Genomic DNA, 22,269 nt, shown 5'->3' with positions numbered 1-22,269 from the left:
GACCGCAGTAGAAAGAGTGGACCTTGAGCAATGTGTCACCCATTTGGTCAAGTTACTAATATTGTTTTTATAATTTTTAGTTATTTTAGTTCCTATTGAACACTGGCCAATTCTTTTACTTTCTGAACAATTAATAAATGTTAGCCAGTAACATTTGAACCTTTGCTTTGAAATTACAGGCTTTGGAATGTGATTATGTGAGTGCCCATCTGCATGAATGGATTGATTTAATCTTTGGCTATAAACAGCAAGGCCCTGCTGCAGTAGAAGCTGTAAACGTCTTCCATCATCTGTTTTACGAGGGTCAAGTGGATATCTACAACATAAATGACCCACTAAAGGAGACAGCCACCATAGGGTTCATTAACAACTTTGGTCAGATCCCTAAACAGGTATGGATGTTCTTATTATCAATGTTCTCTGTTTCATTTTTTTTTTAAATCCTCACCCAAGGATGTTTTCCCATTGATTTTTTTAGATAGAATGGGAGGGAGAGAGAAACATCGATGTGAGACACATTGATTGAATACCTCCCAAATGACCCCACTAGGGCAGGAATGCAGCCTGCAACCAAGGTATGTGCCCTTGACCAGGAATCAGACCTCCAACTCTTGGGTCTGTGGGCTGATGCTCTAAACACTGAGAAAACCCGCTAGGGCTCTGTTTTGTTTTTTTACTCTCTGTAATATTTCTTTAGATGATCAATGACCATATGATACAACAATTAAGTTTAGACTAAGTTTTCAAGAAGGGACCATAAATATCACTCAATAGGTTCTAAGAGGCTTGCTGTTTCCTCCCTTTTACATACAAACAAATAAAAATCCTGCTGTCATAGAGAGTTTTCTCTTACAGACTAGTGCGAGATGTGCTTTCCTGTACCTGCACAAGGCCTGTCGGGGGTCAGGGGCACAGTCAGGAGCTCAGGTGGCACCTGGAGGCCACCGTGTACACAGATAGGGGTTCTGTCATGAGGCCAGTAATAAGCCAGTGCTGAGTTTAAGCAGAGAAACAACATGGTCATGTCTAGACCTTAAGGATCATCTGACTACAGTCACACACACACATGTACACATGCACACACCACATGCTGTAGGGAAGCCAAATGAGAGCCACCAGGGAGCTCCTACAGTAAGATCAGGGAACAGATCGTGGGGGATTGCATTAAGGGGGTCTAACAAGTGCTGTGATGTGAGAGCACCTGCCAAGGGAGTGCCTGGGACGACCCTGCACCAGCTGCTCTCGCCGCCATTGGTAAGGAGCAGAGCTCCACTACGAGGCCTCGCCCTTCTCCCATCCTCATTGGCCAGGGCGCCTGGAGTGCTAGGCACTAGGCGTACCCAGCCCCATGGAGAAGGCTTTGCTGGCTGTTCAGACCACCAGCTCTGTCCAAGTGCCCAGCCTCTGTACTTTGATCCTGTCTTTCTCTGTTCCTGCTTCAGGTCTCTTTGCTGGTTAACCAACTTAGAGGTGTGCAGGGTTGAAAGTTGGGAACACGGAACAGTGGCTGGTCTCTGTAATGGAAAAACTGTGGGAGACAGGAGCAGCCAGTAGCTGCACCGTTCCCAGTGCAGTCTGACCCCCATGAAGGAACCGGTTCATTTTAAAGCGAAATGCCTGGTAAACACTAATCACAGCTGAAGGCTCTTGGTTAAGCCTTTCCTTTTTTCTGAGGGTTGCAAGCACTGAAACCGTATCTCACACCCTTTGGGAAAAATATTCTGAACAAAAAATATCAAGATATATTCACTGTTGCAGGACTTTTGTTCCATTCAGTATAAGAAGCAAGTGTTCTGGAAGATAGAGTCTGGATAATAACGTATTTCTGGGACATTCTGGTAACTGCCATAGTGTACTGTTAAGTGTCGCAATCCTAGAAAAGTCTAAGCTTTCTTATATCCTTCACCATGCCCCTGACTCTCTCCACCCCAGCCTGGCTGTGTCCTGAGGCCCTCCTAAAAGTTATTCAGCAGTGGTTCATTCATGAACATGCTTCCAAGTGTGTGGGTCTTTTTATACAACTTGAGAGCCTGTGTCATTACTAACTTTTATAGAAAGTAACAGGGCTCTAATATTGTACCTCTGTATGCAGATAACATAGGAACAATATGTTAAGTGTTTGGGAGCCAAAAAGTACACGTTCCTCTATGCATAGCATTTTTTCTCTGGGAAATCCAGAACGTCACATTCACAGTGTGATGGTGTTGTATTCACCTTCAACCTTGCTCCAGCCAAGCTTTCCCAAGTATCTTCCCCAGATACCGGTTTTCTGACCGAAATAGTTCAATGTCTATTTTGAAGATGAACGGTATTTGAAAAATAATAATTTTAAAAATACCTGAATACTTTTTAATCCTGTAGAAATACTGAACAGACTTGCCAAAGATATTTTCTTTTTTCTTTCACATCATCACAAAGTAAAAAGAAGGCAATAATGTTCACACTTGCAGCAAATTAACAACACCTAAGAGAGACCGGAATGATGTCGCAGAGAGAAAGGCCACACTGGAGCCAGAAAGAGCCCGATTGATCAGAATGTCTGCTTGCCTCAGCAGCACAGGATGGTGTTGAGCTGTACAGAACTGGTTAATTTTTAAACATCATTGGAAAATAGTTGTCAGTCAACTGTAGTTCTAGTAGATTGACTTTTGGAAAGTTACAGTGAAACCATTGTGCCATGATGGTGTCTGTGTGGTGCCATCACCCTGTCCCTGCTTCCATGAGTGGGAGGCCTCTGGCAGCCTCCGAGCCTCTTTGAATTTCTTTCCTCAAAATGTGATGATGCCATACCTGCTGGTTGTTATGATGATGCTTCGGTGTGATAACATAGTACCTGGTACACAATAGGGCTTAGCAAATGTTAGCTTTCAGTATCAAATGCGTCATCTTCTCTCATCCCAGTTATTTAAGAAACCTCATCCACCAAAGCGAGTGAGGAGTCGACTCAACGGAGACAATGCAGGGATCTCTGTCCTCCCAGGATCTACAAGTGACAAGATCTTTTTCCATCATCTCGACAACCTGAGGCCTTCTCTAACACCTGTAAAAGGTAAGGTGATGGGAAATAAACTGCTGATTCATGATTCTGTGGGATTACTTAGTGAACCTAGTGGAGTAATAATATCTTTGCTTTTCGACAATTAATAAGTGCTGTATTTTTGCCCTGGCTGGTTTGGCTCAGCGGTTGGAGCGTTAGCCTGTGGACCAGAGAGTCCCGGTTTCGGTTCCCACTAGGGGCACGTACCAAAAAAAAAAAAGAAGAAATGCTGTATTTTTTGTGCTAAATCACCAAATTCTCATCAGATTTTCCTCTTTTACTTTCTTGGTTTTGGCCTGTTGGGTTTTTCATGAAAAAGAACCAAAATGGGCCTGGCCAGAGTGGTTCAGTTGGTTGGGCATCATCCCATGCACCAGAACTGGATTCTTGGTCAGGGCACATGCCCGGGTTGCCAGCTCAACCCCCAGTGGGGTTGTGCTGGAGGCAGCTGATTAATGTTCCATTTTTACATTGATGTTTTTCTCTCTCATTAAAAAAAAACAAAACCAAAATAGTTTCTCTGCCCTGATAAGATATTGAAAACTCAAAAATAACAAATCTTGTAGCTCAGCTTTTATATTGTATATGTAGAAAAACTTTGTCACCTTCATTTTTACATATTCTGCCCATTTAGAAATAGTGGTAAGAAGACCTCATTTTTATATGCCAATTAAAAGCATTTATGAGATATCTAAAAGTACTTTTTCAAGTGGATTATTTGACTTTAGAATTAAAAAAAAAAATGTTTTTGCAGTCTTGAAGTTGTCACCTAAAGAAATCCAAATATTGGACATTGAAAGTCTGGTTAATTGGAATGACCACCAGCTCTAGGCCATTTGCCTCAGTACGCAGACTTCACCGTGTGCCAGCTCTGGTCGCTGCCCAACAGTGGTTCGAGAGCACTGATGTGGTCAGCAGAGTTCGGGGCAGATCAGGGAACAGCAGGCCCTTCTTCAGGAGGTCTGAGGGTGGCTGTAACTTCAGAGGTGCTGCAGGTGTAGACTGGTTGAAAGTCTGTGTGTAGCACGGTGGGGAGCACTCCGGATCCCTCTGTGCAGACCTGGTGATCGGGAAGGCGGGCCTCATGGGAGGAGCCAAACCCAGGTACTGAGACAGCCAGGCTAGAGGGGAGCCTGGAGAACGGTCAGGGCCAACCCAGCAGGGCTGTGGAGACTGAAAGGCCGAGCTCTGCCTCTAAAGTCATGTTGTCTTAGTGTGGATGTCAGTGTGCTTGGTTTACATGAATGTTTGGGAGTACTTTACCATCCCCTATAGAATCATGAAGTTCATTTCCCTGCTTCTATTGTAATGTGTTGGTTTGTTTTGTACAGAACTCAAAGAGCCTGTGGGACAAATAGTGTGTACAGATAAAGGCATTCTTGCAGTAGAACAGAATAAGGTGCTTATCCCGCCAACCTGGAACAAAACTTTCGCTTGGGGCTACGCAGACCTCAGCTGCAGGCTGGGAACCTATGAGTCAGACAAGGTTTGCAACGTTTCTTTCTCATCATTTCATCTCTTTCATGGCTGGCTGTCCTGCTTAATGGGGGTGGGGAGAGCCCCAAGGGCTTGTCAGCTGTTCTCCAAGGCCAGAGGAAGGGATTGCTGTCTGCCTTTGAGCAGGATCACAGAGCTAGTGGACATGTCATGTTCCTTACAGAACAAGCCTCTTTTAGGAAGTTGTATTCTAAGGGCTAGCAGTTTCCCTCCCACTCAGAGAATTCCTCCAAGAGGTCCTCGCCAGCCAGGTAGTCAGCATCTCTTCCAACCAGAAGAGCCTCCTTTTGGGGAGGCACCGTTGGGCCCATTGATCATCTCAGTACTCTTAAATGGCTGACAGAGGCCTGTCTCTCCATCGGCCAAGAATCAGCCACGATTTTGAGAGCAGTGTGTAGTGATCCTTTTGGTGCCCTGGGTGTGCCCTCTGACAGTCCCTCCTAATGCAACAGGGATGTGGTCTGTGCGCGGCCCTGTCACGAAGTCGGCGCACACTCGGAGGCGGCACTTGTGCCTTCCTCTCCTGTCTTAACCGGCTACGGCGAAGACATGCCTGTCCCAGGCCACCCCCGCCTCTCACAGAGCGTCTCAGCGTCACTGCACGGGAGAAACTGGAGACCCCTCAGTCTGGTGTTGAGCAGCGTCTCTAGTCAGGAGGCTGCAGAGGGTAGTTCAGAGTAGAGCTTCAGTGGGAAAGGGGCTAACCCGAACCCAGCCCAGAGGGACTCAGCCCCGTGCCTGCGAGGAGCCCGCCTAGAGGTCCTGGTCCTTCGCGCCGTCTGCTCGCTGTTTTAGACTGTGGTACTTGTTGACGTGTTGTCTCACATCTGTTTTATTTTATAGGCAGTGACTGTTTATGAGTGTTTGTCTGAGTGGGGCCAGATTCTCTGTGCAATCTGCCCCAACCCCAAGCTGGTCATCACGGGCGGAACGAGCACAGCCGTGTGTGTGTGGGAGACGGGCACCTCCAAGGAGAAGGCGAAGACCCTCACTCTCAAACAGGTGACAGACAGGTGGAGGTACCCCTCTCCACTCCCTGCACTCTACATGCACTAAAAACTAGATGTTCCTTTGCTAGAAACGGGACTAGAAAGGAAAGGAAATCAGTAGATACTATTCCTAAAAATGATCTAAGCTGGTCTTTTTTAAAAAATCTGGAGCAAGTTGTCTTTAGCTAATATAGTTTCAAATATACTTAAGTAATATAAATGTTTCTCAAAAGTTATATGTAAACTGAATTTTTACAAACCAGATTACATGAATGCTATTGATTCAATATTAATTTCCTTCCTGGGCAGTTTTCATTCACTGGAGCATTAGATTGTTGATTCCTTTGTCTTCCTCTTTCCTCATGTATCATATCCTTGAAGACAGAACAAACCCTGAATGTGTTCAGCAGAAACATCGGTGATATTATTACCAAGTGTTTTGGTCACTTCTTATATATACTGACTCTATTGTAAATTTTTACTTAAAGCAAGAATACTTTTATGATTAGGATCATCTTTTAGTATTTGATGTGTGAGTGAATTTATCACACAGGTTTTTTTGTTTTTTTTTTAGTGGAGTATACATCTAAGTATTTTTCATGATACAAATTTGAAAATTAGTGTAATAGTATATTCCATTTATTGAGTACCTACTGTGTTTAGGGAACTGTGCTGAATGTTTAAAAAATGTAAAACTTCAGTCCTCACAATTCTACAAGGTAGTTACATATTAGCTCTAATTACACCTGGGGGAAAAAAAACACATGGCTTAGAGACATACGGCCAAGGCGCACTTGGTGGTAAAGCCAGGAGGTGAATTCTGTTCTGTGTGACTCCAAAGCTTATTTTAAAGCCAAATTCAAACAAAATATCTGTGGTAAGAACTGAACCCCTTGTGCTTACATTCAGACAGCCATCTGCTCAGGCCAGGAGCTGCCCTGGTGCTAAGGGAAGCGATGGGAAGAGATACCGTCGTGACATGAGCAGATAGACGCAGCGTAGACCGTGTGGTTTGCTGATCTAAACTCCTGCTCACAATTTCTCAATTTAGAAAATGGGCTTTGCCGGTCTGGTGTGGCTCAGTGGTTGAGTGTCGACCCATGCACCAAGAGGTCACCAGTTCCCGGTCAGGGCCCAGGCCCAGGTTGTGGGCCCAGTCCCCAGTGGAGGGCATGCAGGAGGTGGCCAATCGATGTTCTCTCTCATCGATGTCTCTGTCTCTCTCTCTCCTTTCCTCACTGTCTGTAATCAATAAAGAAAAAAAAATGTTAATTAAAAATATATATACTGATTTATTTTTTAAAAAGAAAGAAAATGGGCTTTGTAGCTACTGTGCCTCAGTGAAAGCACTTCGGGGCGTACAATAAGGATTTCTGTATGGCCAACATTTAAACCGTTTCATTACTTATATGCTAGATTCAGATTGCTTTTAGGAACTCCAAACAGTATTTTCTTCAGAATACTTATTTTCCCACGTTGCCATCTTCGCGGATCCTGTTTCTCTTATGTTCCAGCAGAAGAGGAAAGTTCTTGCTCTGCGTCTGGCCTGAGAGGAATCCCTCCTGTGCAGATGTCCTGGGGCCCCCAGCTCAGTGGCAGGAGCTCACAGACATAAGAACCACCTTTCCCTTATCTTCCCAGGACCCTGTACCAGCTCTGCAGTTCTCACACTTAGTGCATTTGTTTTTAAATCCACCCAGTTGTAGTTCCTTACAGTGGACTTAACAGGAATCGAGGGCATGAAAGGACAGATTCGGAGTTGAAATTCTGTGTTCTGGGGGCTATCATCGATAGTCTCCACATAGACATGTAGGAAAAAACCCACACTGGGTCATAGTTGCCACTCCGTCTTTCCTCTACGAGCTGCCCCAAGTCCAGGAGAGAAGTCGTGTGAAAATGGAGCATAGGGCCTGCAGAGCCCCCAGAGCGCTCCCTGCCCCTGTGGGTGCGGCAGGGACACTGGGCGAGAGCGGCACCAAGACTTCCCACATGCGCGCCCAGGCACTCCCCCAGCTCATGTGCCGTCATTTCCTGGTGCGTCCGGGATCTGCTGTCCCCTCCAAGCTCCATCACTGTAATCAGCTGGGTTTCTTGTTCTCTTTGTAGGCCTTACTGGGCCACACCGATACTGTCACCTGTGCCACAGCGTCGTTAGCCTATCACATAATCGTCAGTGGGTCCCGTGACCGGACCTGCATCATTTGGGATCTGAATAAGTTGTCATTTCTAACCCAGCTCCGAGGCCATCGAGCTCCGGTTTCTGCTCTTTGTATCAATGAATTAACAGTAAGTAGTAAATTGTCCTCTTGGTCTATGTTTGGGAAAACAAGCAGGTCTAGCCAACGTAAACGAAAGATGACTGTTTTCTCAGTTGATAAGGACTCATTTCCTTGATTTATGTGTTGTTTGCAAAAGCAAATGGATGTTCAAGTTTGTAACTCAGCAATGTTGTCTTAAAATTCATTCACTGCTGCATACTTTAAAAGAGCAAGACTGACTCAAAGCAAAACATTCTAGAATAGGTAGTTTTCAAAACAGGGAATTTGTAAGATTTTTTCAGCATGTTAAATTGTGTTGAGATTTTTGTGAAATGTGTTCAAATTATTTACTTATTATGTACAGTGAAAAAAAAGTAGCATTTGTGGACCCAAACAAGAGAAGAGTTATTGTAGAACTGTTTTTAAAACAGACCTCAACGTTATCAAAGGAATTATACAGACAAATGAAATGAGTTGGGATAAAATAAATGCACTGGCCTAGGAGCCCCCATGTAGACCAGGCCCACCTGAGGTGGGACAAGGGGAGAGAGTCACTGTCACTAAGATGTGTTGATAAGCAGGGGATCTAGGGGGAGGTTTGCAAAGGCTGAGGCCTCTGTGTCCAAGGGACAGATTGTCACATCCATATGCCCACATATGCACAGCAGTCTTGCAAACCAGCCAGAACTCCCCCAGCCTCAACACTTCTGAGCTGTACCTACCCAGTCCCAGCCCACCGCTAGCCCCTCCTCAGCATCATCCTGCGTGACAGCGTAGTCCTAGCCACGTCGTGCCCTCACCCACACAGAGAGCTTTCCTTTTGAGTGAAGCTGCATCTTCCATTTCTAGCAGAAGATGCTAAGTAAGATGCTTTCAGTCACATACCTTGCAGTCATTCAAAGAAAAAGGAAAAAGATACCAATTCAGTTCTAGTGAGGGAGCTTACAGTGTCTGATAGCAGTAAGAGGAGTCAGAGTTGGCAGCAGGTGAGGTGTGTGCAGGGGTAGAGTCAAATTTGTGTGTTGGTGTATTGGGAAGGTTTAAGATATTTTCAGAAGATCTCCTAGGTCTGGTCCTGTCAACGTCTGTACCGACGAGTTGTACCAACACGTCAGAGCCCAAAACTGCACTGGCCTAGCAGCGCTGCTCTGGGCCAGACGCCTGACGACACTGTTTTGAGCACCTTGTTTGGGGTCGTTCTTCACTTAAATACTGAGAATTTTGTTTGTAGTCAGTAGTTATTTGAACCCAGTATACGCCCATTGGATTGCATTAGTTGCTGCAAACGCTATGGAAAAGTGTTTGACTTTATTCTGGTAAGATGCTTTTGTAACCTCTTAACTCACAGGGGAAAAAGAAACTCATGAAAAGATTTCTGTTGGTGTTATATTTTTGCAGCCCATATTACGTCTGGTTTGCTTCAGTCTACACTTGGGGCCTAAGCTACCTTGCTGCTGCCCTTCAAGTCCTCCTCGTACTGTTCAGCCCTCGTTACCCAGGACTGGCCCTAAGCACTGTAACTGGGTCCCGGGTCCGGGGAGTCTCCTAGTGCGGGATGGAGAGGCTGCCCCTCACTCCTGCAGAGGCGGGCACCGCCCGGAAAGCGCAGCTGCACGCACCCCGCCAGAGGTGATTCGGTGGCGGGCACAGCAGTGCTTTGCTGAGCATTCTCTCTGGGTTTGGGTTTGGTTCTTGCCATCATAGTAGAAGAGAGCAGAAAGAAGACGAGAAGGAGGGAGAACGGCAGCAGGCTCTAAATTCGGCACGAGCACCCTGACAGCCAGGCTGTCCGAGGGGTAAGAGAGGCAGAGGGCTGGGTTCAGTCTTCGCTCTGTGACAGTGAGCAAGTTACTTAAGTTTTTACGCTTCCCTGTCATCCTCTCCAAAGCAGGGCTGTACCAGCTAACTGCACGGTGGCCACGAATGTCTGAAGGTCCCCCCAGTGACTAGTGACTGTCGTGGGTGCGTCAGGGAGCGTCTGAATTCCCTCAGCGGTCGTGGGCTGTGTGCTCACCAGGTGGAGAGCAGCCTGGTAGAATCTGAGGGAGAAACCTGTTCTTTTCTGTGTTTGGAACTCATGAAAACATGAATCATCTGCTCTGGGAGTCCTAGGGTTTATTCGGTTTTCCAAGTGACTTATATACCAGTTTTCATCCTTTTTTGTTGTCTCATTCTCCCACCCTACGGTGAATACAAATTTTGAAATAGGACGTTACATGGTTACCAAGATGTCTTCTGGACTGAGGATTTCCCTTTGACCCTTTGGTTTTCATGACTGAACTCATTCAGTAGAACTAAGTGAGGGTGGATTCTCGCCTGTAAAAGAAAGGTCCAAATAGTGGGGGAAGGAGCTCGCCCCCAGCGCCTGGAGTGGAAGCTTACTCAGCCCTGTGCTGGGTAAACAGCCCGGCAGCCCTGCGCTGCCGCCTTCTGAGACCCCCGTGGCTGCGGTGTTCGCTCGGCCCTGGATTCTTAAAGAGGCCTCTGTTCAGGTACTTTTTAAGTCAGGAAGCGCTAAATTCCGCTTCCTCAGAAATTACCCAGTCTTCGTCAAAGGCCCGGAAGGTGTATTTAGAGCCAGGCCAGGGGTTTGGTGTGCTTCCGAAGCAGGGCTGGTGGTGAGTGCGGAGTGTCCCTTTGCCTTCCAGGGGGACATCGTGTCCTGCGCCGGCACGCACATCCACGTGTGGAGCATCAACGGGAACCCCGTCGTGAGCGTGAACACGTTCACGGGCAGGAGCCAGCACATCATGTGCTGCTGCGTGTCCGAGATGAACGAGTGGGACACCCAGAACGTCATAGTCACGGGGCACTCGGACGGCGTGGTCCGGGTAAGTCGGCCGTGAGGGAAAGTTCGGGGGCCCACCGCCCTGGGTTAGCTGGAGCTGGTGAGGCCCTGCCACTGAAAGACACCTGGACGGGCTGTGACGCTGTTCGTCAGGCCCTCACCAGAGGCAGACACACCTGGGCCATTGAGTTCTCCACGGGGCACATCAGGACCCCCTCTTTGCTTCCCCGTACATACCTCGGTTAGTGCACTGACCCACCCGACAGTGTGATCGTCGGTCACTAAATGTTTCCGTGTCACCCCGGCGTGCGAGAAATAGAAACTGTCACACTGGCCCTTGGGGAAAACGGGGACGGCCTGCCCTGCGGAGTCCGAGAGCTAGGGAAGGTCTTCAGTCCTGGGTGACCCCGGACTCCGCGTGGTCTGCCCTTCTCTTGGCCGTCTCTGTCGGGCCCTACAGAAAACAGGACGCACCGTGTGGACTGCTGCAGCCTGTTGCAGTGTTGTTTACTTTCCTCTCAGGAGATTTTCTTTGGGCTTCTTGCCTTTAATTGCTGTGAAGGCCTAGCAGCCGACTGCTGCCTGTTTGTCGTCAGCTGAGCCCCAGGGAGGCTGTCTCAGCCACTCCCACACCGCACCTGCACCTGCGCCAGCAGGCGCCCCGAGCCGCTCTCTGCAGAGAGGTCCCTTTACCTGGGACGCCTGCCGAACACAGTGGGGATCCCGCTCCTGAATGCCTTGGAGATCCAGAGTACACATTAGTCTAAGTGAGGCTCTCCGATGTTTTTGTAGGACACAGGACAGTGTACTTAGTTTAACCATGTTTTTCAAACTTTCTTGACCACAGTCCTTTCTCCTTCCTCCATGAAACACCCCTTTAGCATCTCCTCAACCAATTTCTCAAGATACAGGGAAATTTAATTATACACAATAATAGAAATTAAGTAACCTCTTTAACCCGAGACCCCATCTTCATGCAGTAACATGTACATTGTTTAAATTCAGTTTTGGAGAATGGAATTTTTGCAAGTCCCTGAAACACCAGCTCCTGAGCCTGTTGAAGCCCTGGAAATGCAGGAAGACTGTCCGGAAGCACAAATAGGTATTGAATACTTTCTAAACAGAAGTCATCATGTATAAACTTACATCAAATAGTGTAAAGAGCCTGAGGTCGGTGGGGCATTGCCGCGGGAGCATGGCCACCACCTGCTGCGTGAAGCAGCCGCGGGCGCGCAGGGCTTTCTCTCGTTCCCTGGGCGGCACCGGTGTGGCTGGCACCTTGGAGTCAGGCTCCGTGTCCCACTGTAAACACAGTCACTAGCTTCTTTGAGTACCACAGGCTTGGGCTCTGGGTTCTGAAAGCACGAAGCAGGATCTGGAGGCCACCGTGTCGGACCAGTCAGACAGCCCGCACCTCGGTCCCGCATCCTTCCTGCCCATCACTTGGCAGGTCTGTGTGGATGACAGGGTGGCATCGTGTTTGTAAACCATGTCCCCACTCTGGGCCTACTCAGGAAGGGCATTCATTCAAACTGAAGCTTTTATCTGTTATTTATGAAGCACTTCAGAATTTCCCAGTGAACTATACAGATACCTGATTTCTATTAAGAATGGTTGGCCATAAACCAGGCCGAGCTCTGACTGGTTTGGTTCAGCATTTAGAGCATCGGCCTGCAGACCAAAGGGTCATGGGTTCAATTCCCAGTCAAGGACATGTAACTGGGTTGTAGGTTTGATCCCCGCCCCGCTCTGGGTTGTGCGGGAGGTAACCAATCAATTTCTTTCTCACATCAGTGTGTCTCTCTTACACCAATGTTTCTCTCTCTCTCTCCCTTCCATTCTATTTAAAAATCAGTGGGAAAATAACCTCAGGAGAGGATTAACAAAACCAAAAACCACCAGGCTGAGATCTGCATTGGGTCGCTAATGTCCTTTGCAAGAGTCTTCCTGGAAAGGGTTTTAAGTTTGACCTTTTGATTGTTTCTCTGTGGTTAATTTTTTGTGCACTGGGAATTCACTGTGAGTTTGACAATATGAGGGTGTTACTAAAGGGAAAGGCTTATTATCAAAAAGGCACTTTGTAAGCTGAAAGTAGTTTTTACTTTGTTTGCCAGAAAACAGAAATGATCTGATGTACAGGGCATGTTATTGCTTTCATTACTTTAATGCATGTGAATTTCTACGTGGTCAACTGTAGCTCCGCTGAAAAAGTCAGCTGAGTGTTTGGGGACATAAACATTCATTTGTGTGCCAGACATTGGACTAAGTCCATTGAGAGTGGGTCACTTTCCCTTCCTTTAACAAAGCTTGTAAGTGAGTCAAGTGGAAGACGAGATGAATACGTGAGATAGAAAATGAGGTCAAATGCAGGGAGGAGACACAGGTGTAGGTCTTCTTCTCCCCATGTATTCACGTTGTAGACAGCGTTTGGCAGAGAGCAGCCTACAGGAAGGGCTGACCTCGGACAGTGGAAGTTGAAAGTTGAGGGCAGTTGTCCGGGTGAAAGGGAAGACAAGCCAGTGGTTCCCTGGAAATCAAAACTGTTTCTCAGACAGCTTGTTGGAAGACCTTAAAGCTCATAATCGTAAACCATTGGGGTGAAAAAAAATCCCTTCAAATTAGCCAACTAGACTACTAGAGTTAGCGAGCAGAGGGAGGCAAATGAAGTCTTTGTCTTGCTAGGAGATACTTGTGTGGAGAGTTGGTGCTTGCGTGCTGTTCTTGCTCTCTTTTTTCCAGTTATACGCGTTCGTTTTCATAAATGTTCCTCCAGTAGACATTATTGCAAGGGAGGAGGGAGCTGAGGTAAGAAAATGCAAAATAACAACGGAAAGAGGAAAAAACCAAAATCCTAAGTTGAAGCTTTCTTCAGTGATTCATCTGTGTTGTCATTTATGTTGATATGGAAGGCACTGTGTTTGGGGTGAGAAGTACAAGTACATGAGAGGTATACAAGTGTTGAGGTTTGAGTCCACTAGAGAGAGAATTTCTGCTGCAGGAGCTGGGTAAGATTTTACAGAAATGTTTAAGCCATTCCTTGAAGCACACAGAGACTGAGAAGATAGCTAGCTCTCGGCAGAGCCCACAGCGTGCGCACAGGGAGCCGTGGGGAGCCGGGCCGCAGGGCGGTGGGCTGGCACCACCCAGCCCAACTGTGGTTGCGAGTGAGAGGCAGATAATGAGAAATTTGCAGAGGTTTTGGTCAGATTGTGAAAGAATAAATGTTTTGCCCAAAACGTTCTTTGAACTCAGAAAATCTGCTGGGGTTTTTCTTTTGCTATATATAATCTAACTGAAAATTCTGGCAATAAAATACTATGTCTATTGTGTTTTAACTGATATAGGAACAATACCAGGGGACCACATTAGGTCTAACCGTAACATATACATGTTCTCTGATTCTCCTAATGCATCACCCAGGACAGGAAGCCCAGGATGAGGACAGCAGCGATTCGGAAGCCGATGAGCAGAGCATCAGCCAGGACCCCAAGGACACGCCCAGCCAGCCCAGCAGCACCGGCCACAGGCCCCGGGCAGCCTCCTGCAGGGCCACAGCCAGCTGGTGCACTGACAGTGGCTCTGATGACTCCAGGCGCTGGTCTGACCAGCTCAGTCTGGATGAGAAGGATGGCTTCATCTTCGTCAACTATTCAGAGGGCCAGACCAGAGCCCATTTGCAAGGTCCCCTTAACCACCCTCACCCCAATCCCATTGAAGTGCGGAATTACAGCAGATTGAAACCTGGTAATTTGAAGTCAGGTGTCTGTTTCGGGCTCTGTGGGAGGTGGGAGGGATGGTGATGAGGCCTTGGGCTCTAGCTGTCCCTGAGCCTGGCTGTGACCTGGGCCACCCACAGAGAAGGCCTCTGAAATATCTTCTTATGGAAGGTGGATTTAGAGATTATGTCTCACAATGATGTTGCAGTATGGTCAGGGTTTTTCAAAGAACAGTGCCTCAAAGCAAAAATTTTATTCACAAATCTTGGAAGCTTTTGCAAATAGGCACATTATTGATTATAGACAAATAAAGCTGTATTCACAAGTAACTTTGCCTTTGACAAAGATAGCAGCAAGGTCCTCAATTGGAGACGTTATCTTACATGGAAGATTTTCCCCTCTCTATGTTCTTCTTTGCGAGTGAGTTGTTCTGTCACCTGGCCCGGGTCAGTGCTAAGCTGACTGCTGTGCCTTCGGCCGAGGCGGCAGCTCTGGGAACCGGAACACCCTAACTTCTGAGAGCCCCATGTTGGGTTACACCACCAGACCTTGGCCTCCCCCCCTTCAGTGTGTGTGTCTCCCGCTCCAGGGCACCGGTGGGAGCGGCAGCTGGTGTTCAGGAGTAAGCTGACCATGCACACGGCCTTCGATCGGAAGGACAACGCGCACCCCGCAGAGATCACCGCTCTGGGCGTCTCCAAGTGAGTGGGAGCCCTCCGTGAGCCCCCGGTACTCCAGGCCGCTCCCGGGGGAACAGATGTCAGGGTCTTACGTGGCTCAAAAAGACAGATCAGAAGAAGAAACCTGGAAGTTTGTAGATTTTACTTCAGAATTAAACAAAAAACAACTTTGCCTTCTCTGTACCTCAAAGATACGGCAAGGTCTGAGCCACAGCGAATTGAGATGGAAGTGTAAATTTGGGCCCAGTTCCCTTGTGGCCTCTTCCTGCGCGTGACCCCCACCCCGACAGCACCCCCACTGAAAATGAGGCCGGAGGCCCGCAGAGCCCTGGCGCGGCCGTGCGGAGGCGGTGCTGAGCGCCCCCTTGTGTCTCCCGCAGGGATCACAGCAGGATCCTGGTCGGGGACAGCCGAGGCCGCGTGTTCAGCTGGTCTGTGAGTGACCAGCCAGGCCGCTGCGCCGCCGACCACTGGGTGAAGGACGAAGGCGGGGACAGCTGCTCGGGCTGCGCCGTGCGGTTCTCGCTCACAGAGAGACGGCACCACTGCCGGAGCTGCGGCCAGCTCTTCTGCCAGAAGTAAGCCGCCCCTGGCCACTGCGCGCCGGGCCTGGACCGGTCCCCTGCGCTTTGTCCTCTGGGGACCGGTGTGAGAGACCCGTCATACTGAAAAATACAGGAATAATCCCCGCAGTGCCCGATCACCCATGACACAGAATGGGAAGGCGCTCATCTTCCATCGTATTTTTATATAAAACATTACAGATGCGTTTTAAATTCTCTCTTCACTCTTGCCAGTCACACCCTCTTCTCCGTGTTGCCTCCAAAACAATGCGGTGTTATTGTTGTGTGCGTTTTCAGTTTCGCACAAATACAGCAGACATACCTTCTGTAGCTTGCCGTAGAGATGCTCTCGCAGAAAAGACCTGTCGTTGTTTTTGGTCAGTTACTGGAGGCGTTGGCCTGTGGGAAGCGGGTGGACTCTGGGTTGTGCTGACCAGGGGCACCCTGGCCTTGTCCATCACGTCACCTCGGGCGAGTTCCCTGAGCTCCCGTTGCTGCATCTGAAATGTGGATGCCTGCCCCTTTCTTCCAGAGGTGTTCCCAGGATTCCAGGAAATCATGTACATGAGTTTTGTGAAGTACCACATGCAGTCTCTGTATAGATGTCCAGCATATCGTATTATTATGATGAATCATTTTCCTCAGCTTAATGTCTTAAGCTTTTCTTTGGGAAGTGTGATTCAGACAAGGTGGCCAGAATGTCCTGCCAGCCACCCCTCTGAGTCCCAGGACGCGGCGAGGACTGGGCTGCGGCTCTGCAGCCAGCGCCTCTGCACGTGCACCGGCCACATCTGTTCTTCGTAGTTCAGCTCCAAACACTATTTCCATGTAGGTCATTCTTTAAATCAGCTATTGCTGTCCATCTACTGGATGGAGCCTTTATGGGAAACCGACCAAGTGGTGACTGATTTTTGACAGCTGGCGCCGAAGGCAGGCCTGTCGGGAGGCGCAGCCCCACCCTTGACTTCGTGCCCCTCAGTTGCTGAGAGAGCTCGTCAGCACCCCTGGGGGTCTCCTCAAAGTCTATAACAGTCCTTTAAACCCCTTAGCTGGTGGCACATCGATTCCCTGGACACTACTGGTAGATGAATGGAGGAAATACAATTCTCTATTTTAACCCTGTGAGAAGCCAAATGTCCAGGGTCATATCCTGCTTTATTCCAGGAATAGAAATACTTTTTAAAGAATTTGAACATCTCTTTTTATCTTTTTTTTTTTTCCCCCAATCCTCACCAGAGGATATCTTTCCATTGAATTTTTCAGACAGAGTGGGGTGGGGGGGAGAGGGAAACAGAACCATCAGTGTGAAAGAGACACATCAATTGGTTGTCTCCCACATGACCCCGACTGGGGCTAGGGATCAAACCTGCAACTGAGATACATGCCCTTGACCAGGAATTGAACCTGTGACCCTTTGGTCCGCAGGTCAACTCTCAAACCACTGGGCCACACCAGCCAGGGCAGAATTCAAACATCTCTTAAGTATAGTGTACTTCAAGGAATTCTGTCAAAATAAACAGAAAATGAAAACATTTGGACCAAACAGAAAAGCCAGACTATTTATTTGTTTAAAAAACAAGCGAGGCCTTAATCAAACCATGTGTTTGAAAGCCCAGAGGAACTTGATAGTGACCAGAGTGTCTTTTAAAATGGGTAATGAGTTTTCTGCAAGAGAAAAGGTTGAGCTCCAAGTAACAATGCTGGCGTACTTCTGAGTTCACAGGGCGCACGAAGCAGCCCTGCACAGCAGGAGGGCCGCATCGCCGTCACACACCTCGGCTTCGTCCCAGGGAATCTTAACTTTTTATTAATTCTCTTCAGTCAAATAAATAGCTTGCTTTGATTTAATATTCCTTTTCTTCATAGACTGAATCAAACAATACACATTCCTTTTGGTCCTTGGTCAAGCACGACACAAACCAGTGCAGTCTCTGGCACTCCCCTGGCATCATGTGATGTCGGCATTATGCTGCAACTTTCCTCTGACTCCCCAGTGCGTGTTCTCCACCCAGCGACCAGTCATGGCGAGGACCTGTAACTAACTGATTTTGCCTCTCCTTTAGGTGCAGTCGGTTTCAGTCAGAAATCAAACGCTTGAAAATCTCATCCCCGGTGCGTGTTTGTCAGAACTGTTACTACAACTTACAGCATGAGAGGGGTTCAGAAGATGGGCCTCGGAATTGTTGAAGATGCACCACGCTGGCTGGAGACCATGGTCTGCAGACCCCCTTCCCGCCCTGTCAGCTCCGAAAGGCATCGGAACAGCCTCCGTTTACACATCTCTTCATACCACATGTTTGGAGTATTGAAGTCAAAGGGATCATTGGATAAACGGGTGTAGAGGACAGTGATGGGGCAGACACTGTTCGGTGAACAGCACAAGAGGAATAGGAGGTGGTCCCTAGGAGCAACATTGTCCACATCCGATTCTCCCTGTTAACAGTAGCTGTCTCCAAGAGAAAATCCTCACCTGTCACCGTCTTTTTTTGTGTCTCATTTTTGTAGAGCTACTCATCCTTATTTGGAAAAACCAACAACAACAAAAAAGGCTTTTAGAAAATGGTTGTAAATCTGACTTCTTTGCAAGTAACTGTATATTGTAAATAGGTATAAAGGCCTTTTTTCTAAATAAGGACTTCACTGCCTGTAACATCAGACATCAAACTAAACCACTAACTCAATGAACTTCTTATGGTTTGTCTGACATCTCACCAATTAATTATAAATGTTTTTTTAAATCCTCAAAGATATTATCTGTGGTCTGCACCCACCCTCCTTTCAAACCCAGCCTGTGTGCCCGATGTTTTCTTTCAAGTTGCCCACAGTATCTTCACTCAAACTAGGCTAGTAACCAAAATAATGTGGGCTTTCTTTAGGAAACAGTGTGGGAGAATATGAGCCTGGCTGTAAAATACCCTGGAAATATCGGGGCATCGTGCACCGGGCTACACACCACCTCAGTGTTGTTCTGATACCACAGGGCCCCTTGTAGACTTCGGTTTGGATTGCCGTTTGGTCACAGCACACCTCCTCAGCACCGCGCAGAGCTGCCAGGAGAGCCGTGCAGGAAACAGCCCAGCTGGTGGAAATATAACTGCATGTAACCCGAATTAGCTTCTCTTGCATAGAACATAGTTAAGTATGTGTCTTTGGTGACACCAAAAGTTCTACTATAGCTTATTTTCAAAAAGGGTAAAAAAAAAAAAAAAAAAAAGGTGTACAGAATTAACATATAAACCTTGTTGTAAAACTGGATCATGTCAGAACTGCTTATAATTAACCTTACCATTTAATGCCATCTACCTGAAAACAGTGAGATTTATACTGTATCAATGTCTATTTTTTTGTTTTTGCTATGAATATAATTACAGTATTTTAATATTTAGTTATTTAATTTGTTCTACTAGTTGGTAACAGAACACACAAATCCAGGGAGACTAAAGCTGGTAGGGGCTAAGAGATAAGTTTAGTTTACAGAAAAATGGCTTTGGTGGTGGGATTTTTTTAAACGTGTGTTATGTACATATATATGTATATATATATAAAACAAATGAAACAATTAATCTAGATTTTAACATTTTCAGATATTTAGTGATAATATTATGAACAATTCTAAAAGCCCGGTGATTTGAAAACTGTAGAATCATTTATGGCCCAAGGAAGGAAGGACAGGCCTTCACACCCCCATGGAGGTACCGTACAAAAGACAGTGGCTTTGGCTTTCTTGACCCTTCATCTTCAGGCCCTGGTGACAGGCACACTTACGCACTAAAATGCACATATATACACATGCATTCAGAAAATAGGCATTGCTACAACAGTAATCTCGTACCGAATGGGCTGAATCCAGCTTAAGAACAAATTTGTTCTTCCTGATAACTAGGTCTCCAAGAGAAAATATGAAGGCCACTTGAGTGCCTTATGCTCACTAAATTTAAACCTTGATTTACCTAGGTCTGAGCCTAGTCTATTTATGATCACATATCAAAATTGATTAAAACACTTCCATTTCGAAAAGTTCAAATATACTTGTTAATAAAAAGATTATTGGCATTAATACTTTAACTTGAAGAAGAGTTGTGTTCTGTTTTCCTTTCTGTGTCTTACTCCCCCCCCGCCCCCCCATCTTACTTCAGTTCTAATGGATGATACCGGACGTTCGACACCTGCGGGACCTGTGCTGCGGGCGCGGGCCCGCGCTCCCCAGCCCCCCGATGAGTTGTAGCAGTGTTATTCTACACTTTTTAAAGAAGCGTCCTTGCGTCCATGAACCATGTTTACCCCAAACCCAGTGGCAGAAGTGTTCTTTAAAGACTTGAATATATGAATGTGTGTATGTAGTTACTAAAGGTTATTCCTTTTTGTAATATGAAGTTATATGGGATGAACACTTTTAAACTTTCCGACACAACTTCCATGACCAGAAGGTGGAAACCAAAACCCTCACGATAGTATTTCCTCTGGCAGCTGGTGCTGTGGGCAACCGTTCCGTTCAGTGGGGTTTCGTTTGTTTGTTTGTTTGTTTGTTTCTAATGCAGAAGTCACAACTCACACATACAAGTACACTCACCTACATGAACTAATTGTCTCCTGAATGTCTTTCTGTGTTCCATGTAAATTTGTTTACCAACATATATTCTCAGTCTGCACATCCACATTTGTGTGGTCTGATTCATTCTCTGAGAGTACCTCACCGGCCTCCTGCCTGATCTTTGTAGTTCATTTGTTCACCCGTCCATCCATCTAGCCATGTATTCCTCCATGTGTTCTAACGTGTGTGGAGTGTGCTACCGTGATGTCATGCTTTGGAAGAGGAGAATGGCTGCCCGTAGCAGCTGTCCGACTGGGTGAGAGCGAAACACGCGAGATAAGTTATTTTGCACTTTCTTATGTATAAAGTTGGTAGAAACTTATTTTTGCTTTGTATCATTTAAATACATTTTGTTTTGTTAAATGAACTGTGTATAAAATATTTATGCCGTTAAAACTGTTTTTAGAAAGTATTTTTAATTTCAGCAAGTTTGGTTACTTGTTGCATGACTATTAACACGGCTGACTTTTTGTGTCAGTGCAATGTATATTTTTTTGTCCTGTTATTAACTTGTAAGCCCTAGAAATGGCCAATTATTTGTACAGCAACAGAAGTAAATTGAAGATACTGGCTAAGACTGGATTGATTGTGGACTTTTGTACTATATTGCAGAATCCAATACCTGTTCTTTGGTGGTTATGTAAAAGGCCTGAAGAATTACTATCTAGTGTGCAATCTGTGATAACTGAATGTTCACTGTATATCTGTCTCTGATGCAAAAAGGTAGAGTAACACAATTACAATACATGATTAAATGCAATAGTCCAGGTACTTTTTTCTTTCATTTCAAATAAATACTACTATCTACCACCACCATCAGCAGCCCCAAAAAAGAGTTTATAAGTCAGTTCTTCAGGGAAGGAAAAAGAAAGCAAAACTGAGGTCTAATAATTCCCTAAACTTTGTGAGTTTTTTAATAGTTGTGAATATATCTTTCAGAAGCACCTGCTTATGATCTCTGCTTGCAGAGGTATTGGCTGTAAAGTTTGGTTCAAGTTCTAGTTTGATCCGTCTCTAAATACCAGCCTTTCTGCATTTCGAGCTTCCCATGTGTGCTGGGTTTCCAGGGCTGATGAGTCTGGTCAGCTGCCAGGAGAGGAAAGTGACTTCTGGGAGACACGCCCCTCAGAGTTGAGTGGACCTATGGACAAAGCCCACGTCACATGGTTTGGCTCTTTTTCCCCTGAGCCTTCTCTATCCGTCATTTGGGGGAAAGTAAGCAACAGTGCATTATCTGTCTCCCACCCCGGCGTGGTCATACCAGGAGCGTTCTGGTGTCCTGCCCCTTCCCTGCAGGCACAGGGCCCACTGCCGTCAGCCAGTCCTTTAGTCACAGACCTCGATCGGAGAGTTGGGACTCACAGATCTGTTCTTACTGTTACCAGCTTACTTGGCCGTAAACTGCCTCCCTAGCACCTTGGTGACTTTCCTTTTCCTCTTTCTACAGGTATTAATAAGAATCCCAGTTCTTTTTTCAGATTGAACAGCAGAGTCCCAAATTTGAGGATATTATGCTTCTTACAGATTTACAATGCAACTCCACTTTACAGGCAGAAAATACAGGAATGCCAAGAACTAAGACGATAGCTGTTTCTTCAAAAATAAAACCTCAGTGGCAAGAGAAACCTAGAGCAGTGTTACTTTGACGTAATACTGCTCATAGTTCTAATGACCTCAGAAGAGTTGCAGTCAAGAATGGGCCCTGCAGAAATTCTTCGGGGGTTTAAAGGACAGGCATGCAAATTACATTCAGTAAGTGCCTGTTCTGCCACTGGCCTCTCATCTATAAAATTTCCTCTTCACCCCTTATTTGCGCTCATTTGGAGCATCAGAGAGGGAGCAGTCCAAAGGAATTAGTCTAGCATTACATTAGTCTTCACTTTATCAATATTATCATTGTCTGCACCCACTGGAAAGCTCTTATTCAACGTTTCTTTTGACTTTTGCTAGAAATGGCACCAAACCAAGCTACCACACTTGAGATAGCGCGGTCTGGAGAGGAGAGCGAGGCGGCGCCCGCCCCAGCCGTGAGCCGCTGAGGGAGGCTCCCTTAGCACTCGATGCCCAGGCGTCCTGTTATCAGTAGCTGCCTTGTGAGCATGGGGGGAGCTAAGAGTGTTTCTTCAGCGTTTCGGTTTTAGGACCTTTTG

The 22,269-nt window shown here is 46.6% G+C and overlaps 1 protein-coding gene across 1 annotated transcript in view; it reads left to right on the top strand.

Moving 5' to 3' along the window:
- The window catches only part of WDFY3 (WD repeat and FYVE domain containing 3), a 251,523-nt gene extending 231,893 nt beyond the window's left edge, over positions 1-19,630 (top strand). Inside the window, exons 57-67 of the mRNA XM_036256644.1 lie at positions 180-392; positions 2,902-3,049; positions 4,369-4,523; positions 5,378-5,536; positions 7,630-7,809; positions 10,430-10,612; positions 11,575-11,671; positions 13,990-14,313; positions 14,875-14,986; positions 15,346-15,543; positions 17,592-19,630. Coding sequence (XP_036112537.1) covers positions 180-392; positions 2,902-3,049; positions 4,369-4,523; positions 5,378-5,536; positions 7,630-7,809; positions 10,430-10,612; positions 11,575-11,671; positions 13,990-14,313; positions 14,875-14,986; positions 15,346-15,543; positions 17,592-17,715 — 1,893 coding nt within the window. The 3' untranslated portion in view covers positions 17,716-19,630. The remainder of the gene's footprint in view (positions 1-179; positions 393-2,901; positions 3,050-4,368; positions 4,524-5,377; positions 5,537-7,629; positions 7,810-10,429; positions 10,613-11,574; positions 11,672-13,989; positions 14,314-14,874; positions 14,987-15,345; positions 15,544-17,591) is intronic.
- The last annotated feature ends 2,639 nt before the right edge of the window (positions 19,631-22,269 follow it).

This window comes from Molossus molossus, unplaced genomic scaffold, assembly GCF_014108415.1.
Source record: "Molossus molossus isolate mMolMol1 unplaced genomic scaffold, mMolMol1.p scaffold_m16_p_1, whole genome shotgun sequence".
Taxonomy (NCBI): domain Eukaryota; kingdom Metazoa; phylum Chordata; class Mammalia; order Chiroptera; family Molossidae; genus Molossus; species Molossus molossus.
This window is presented reverse-complemented; position numbering and strand designations above follow the sequence as displayed.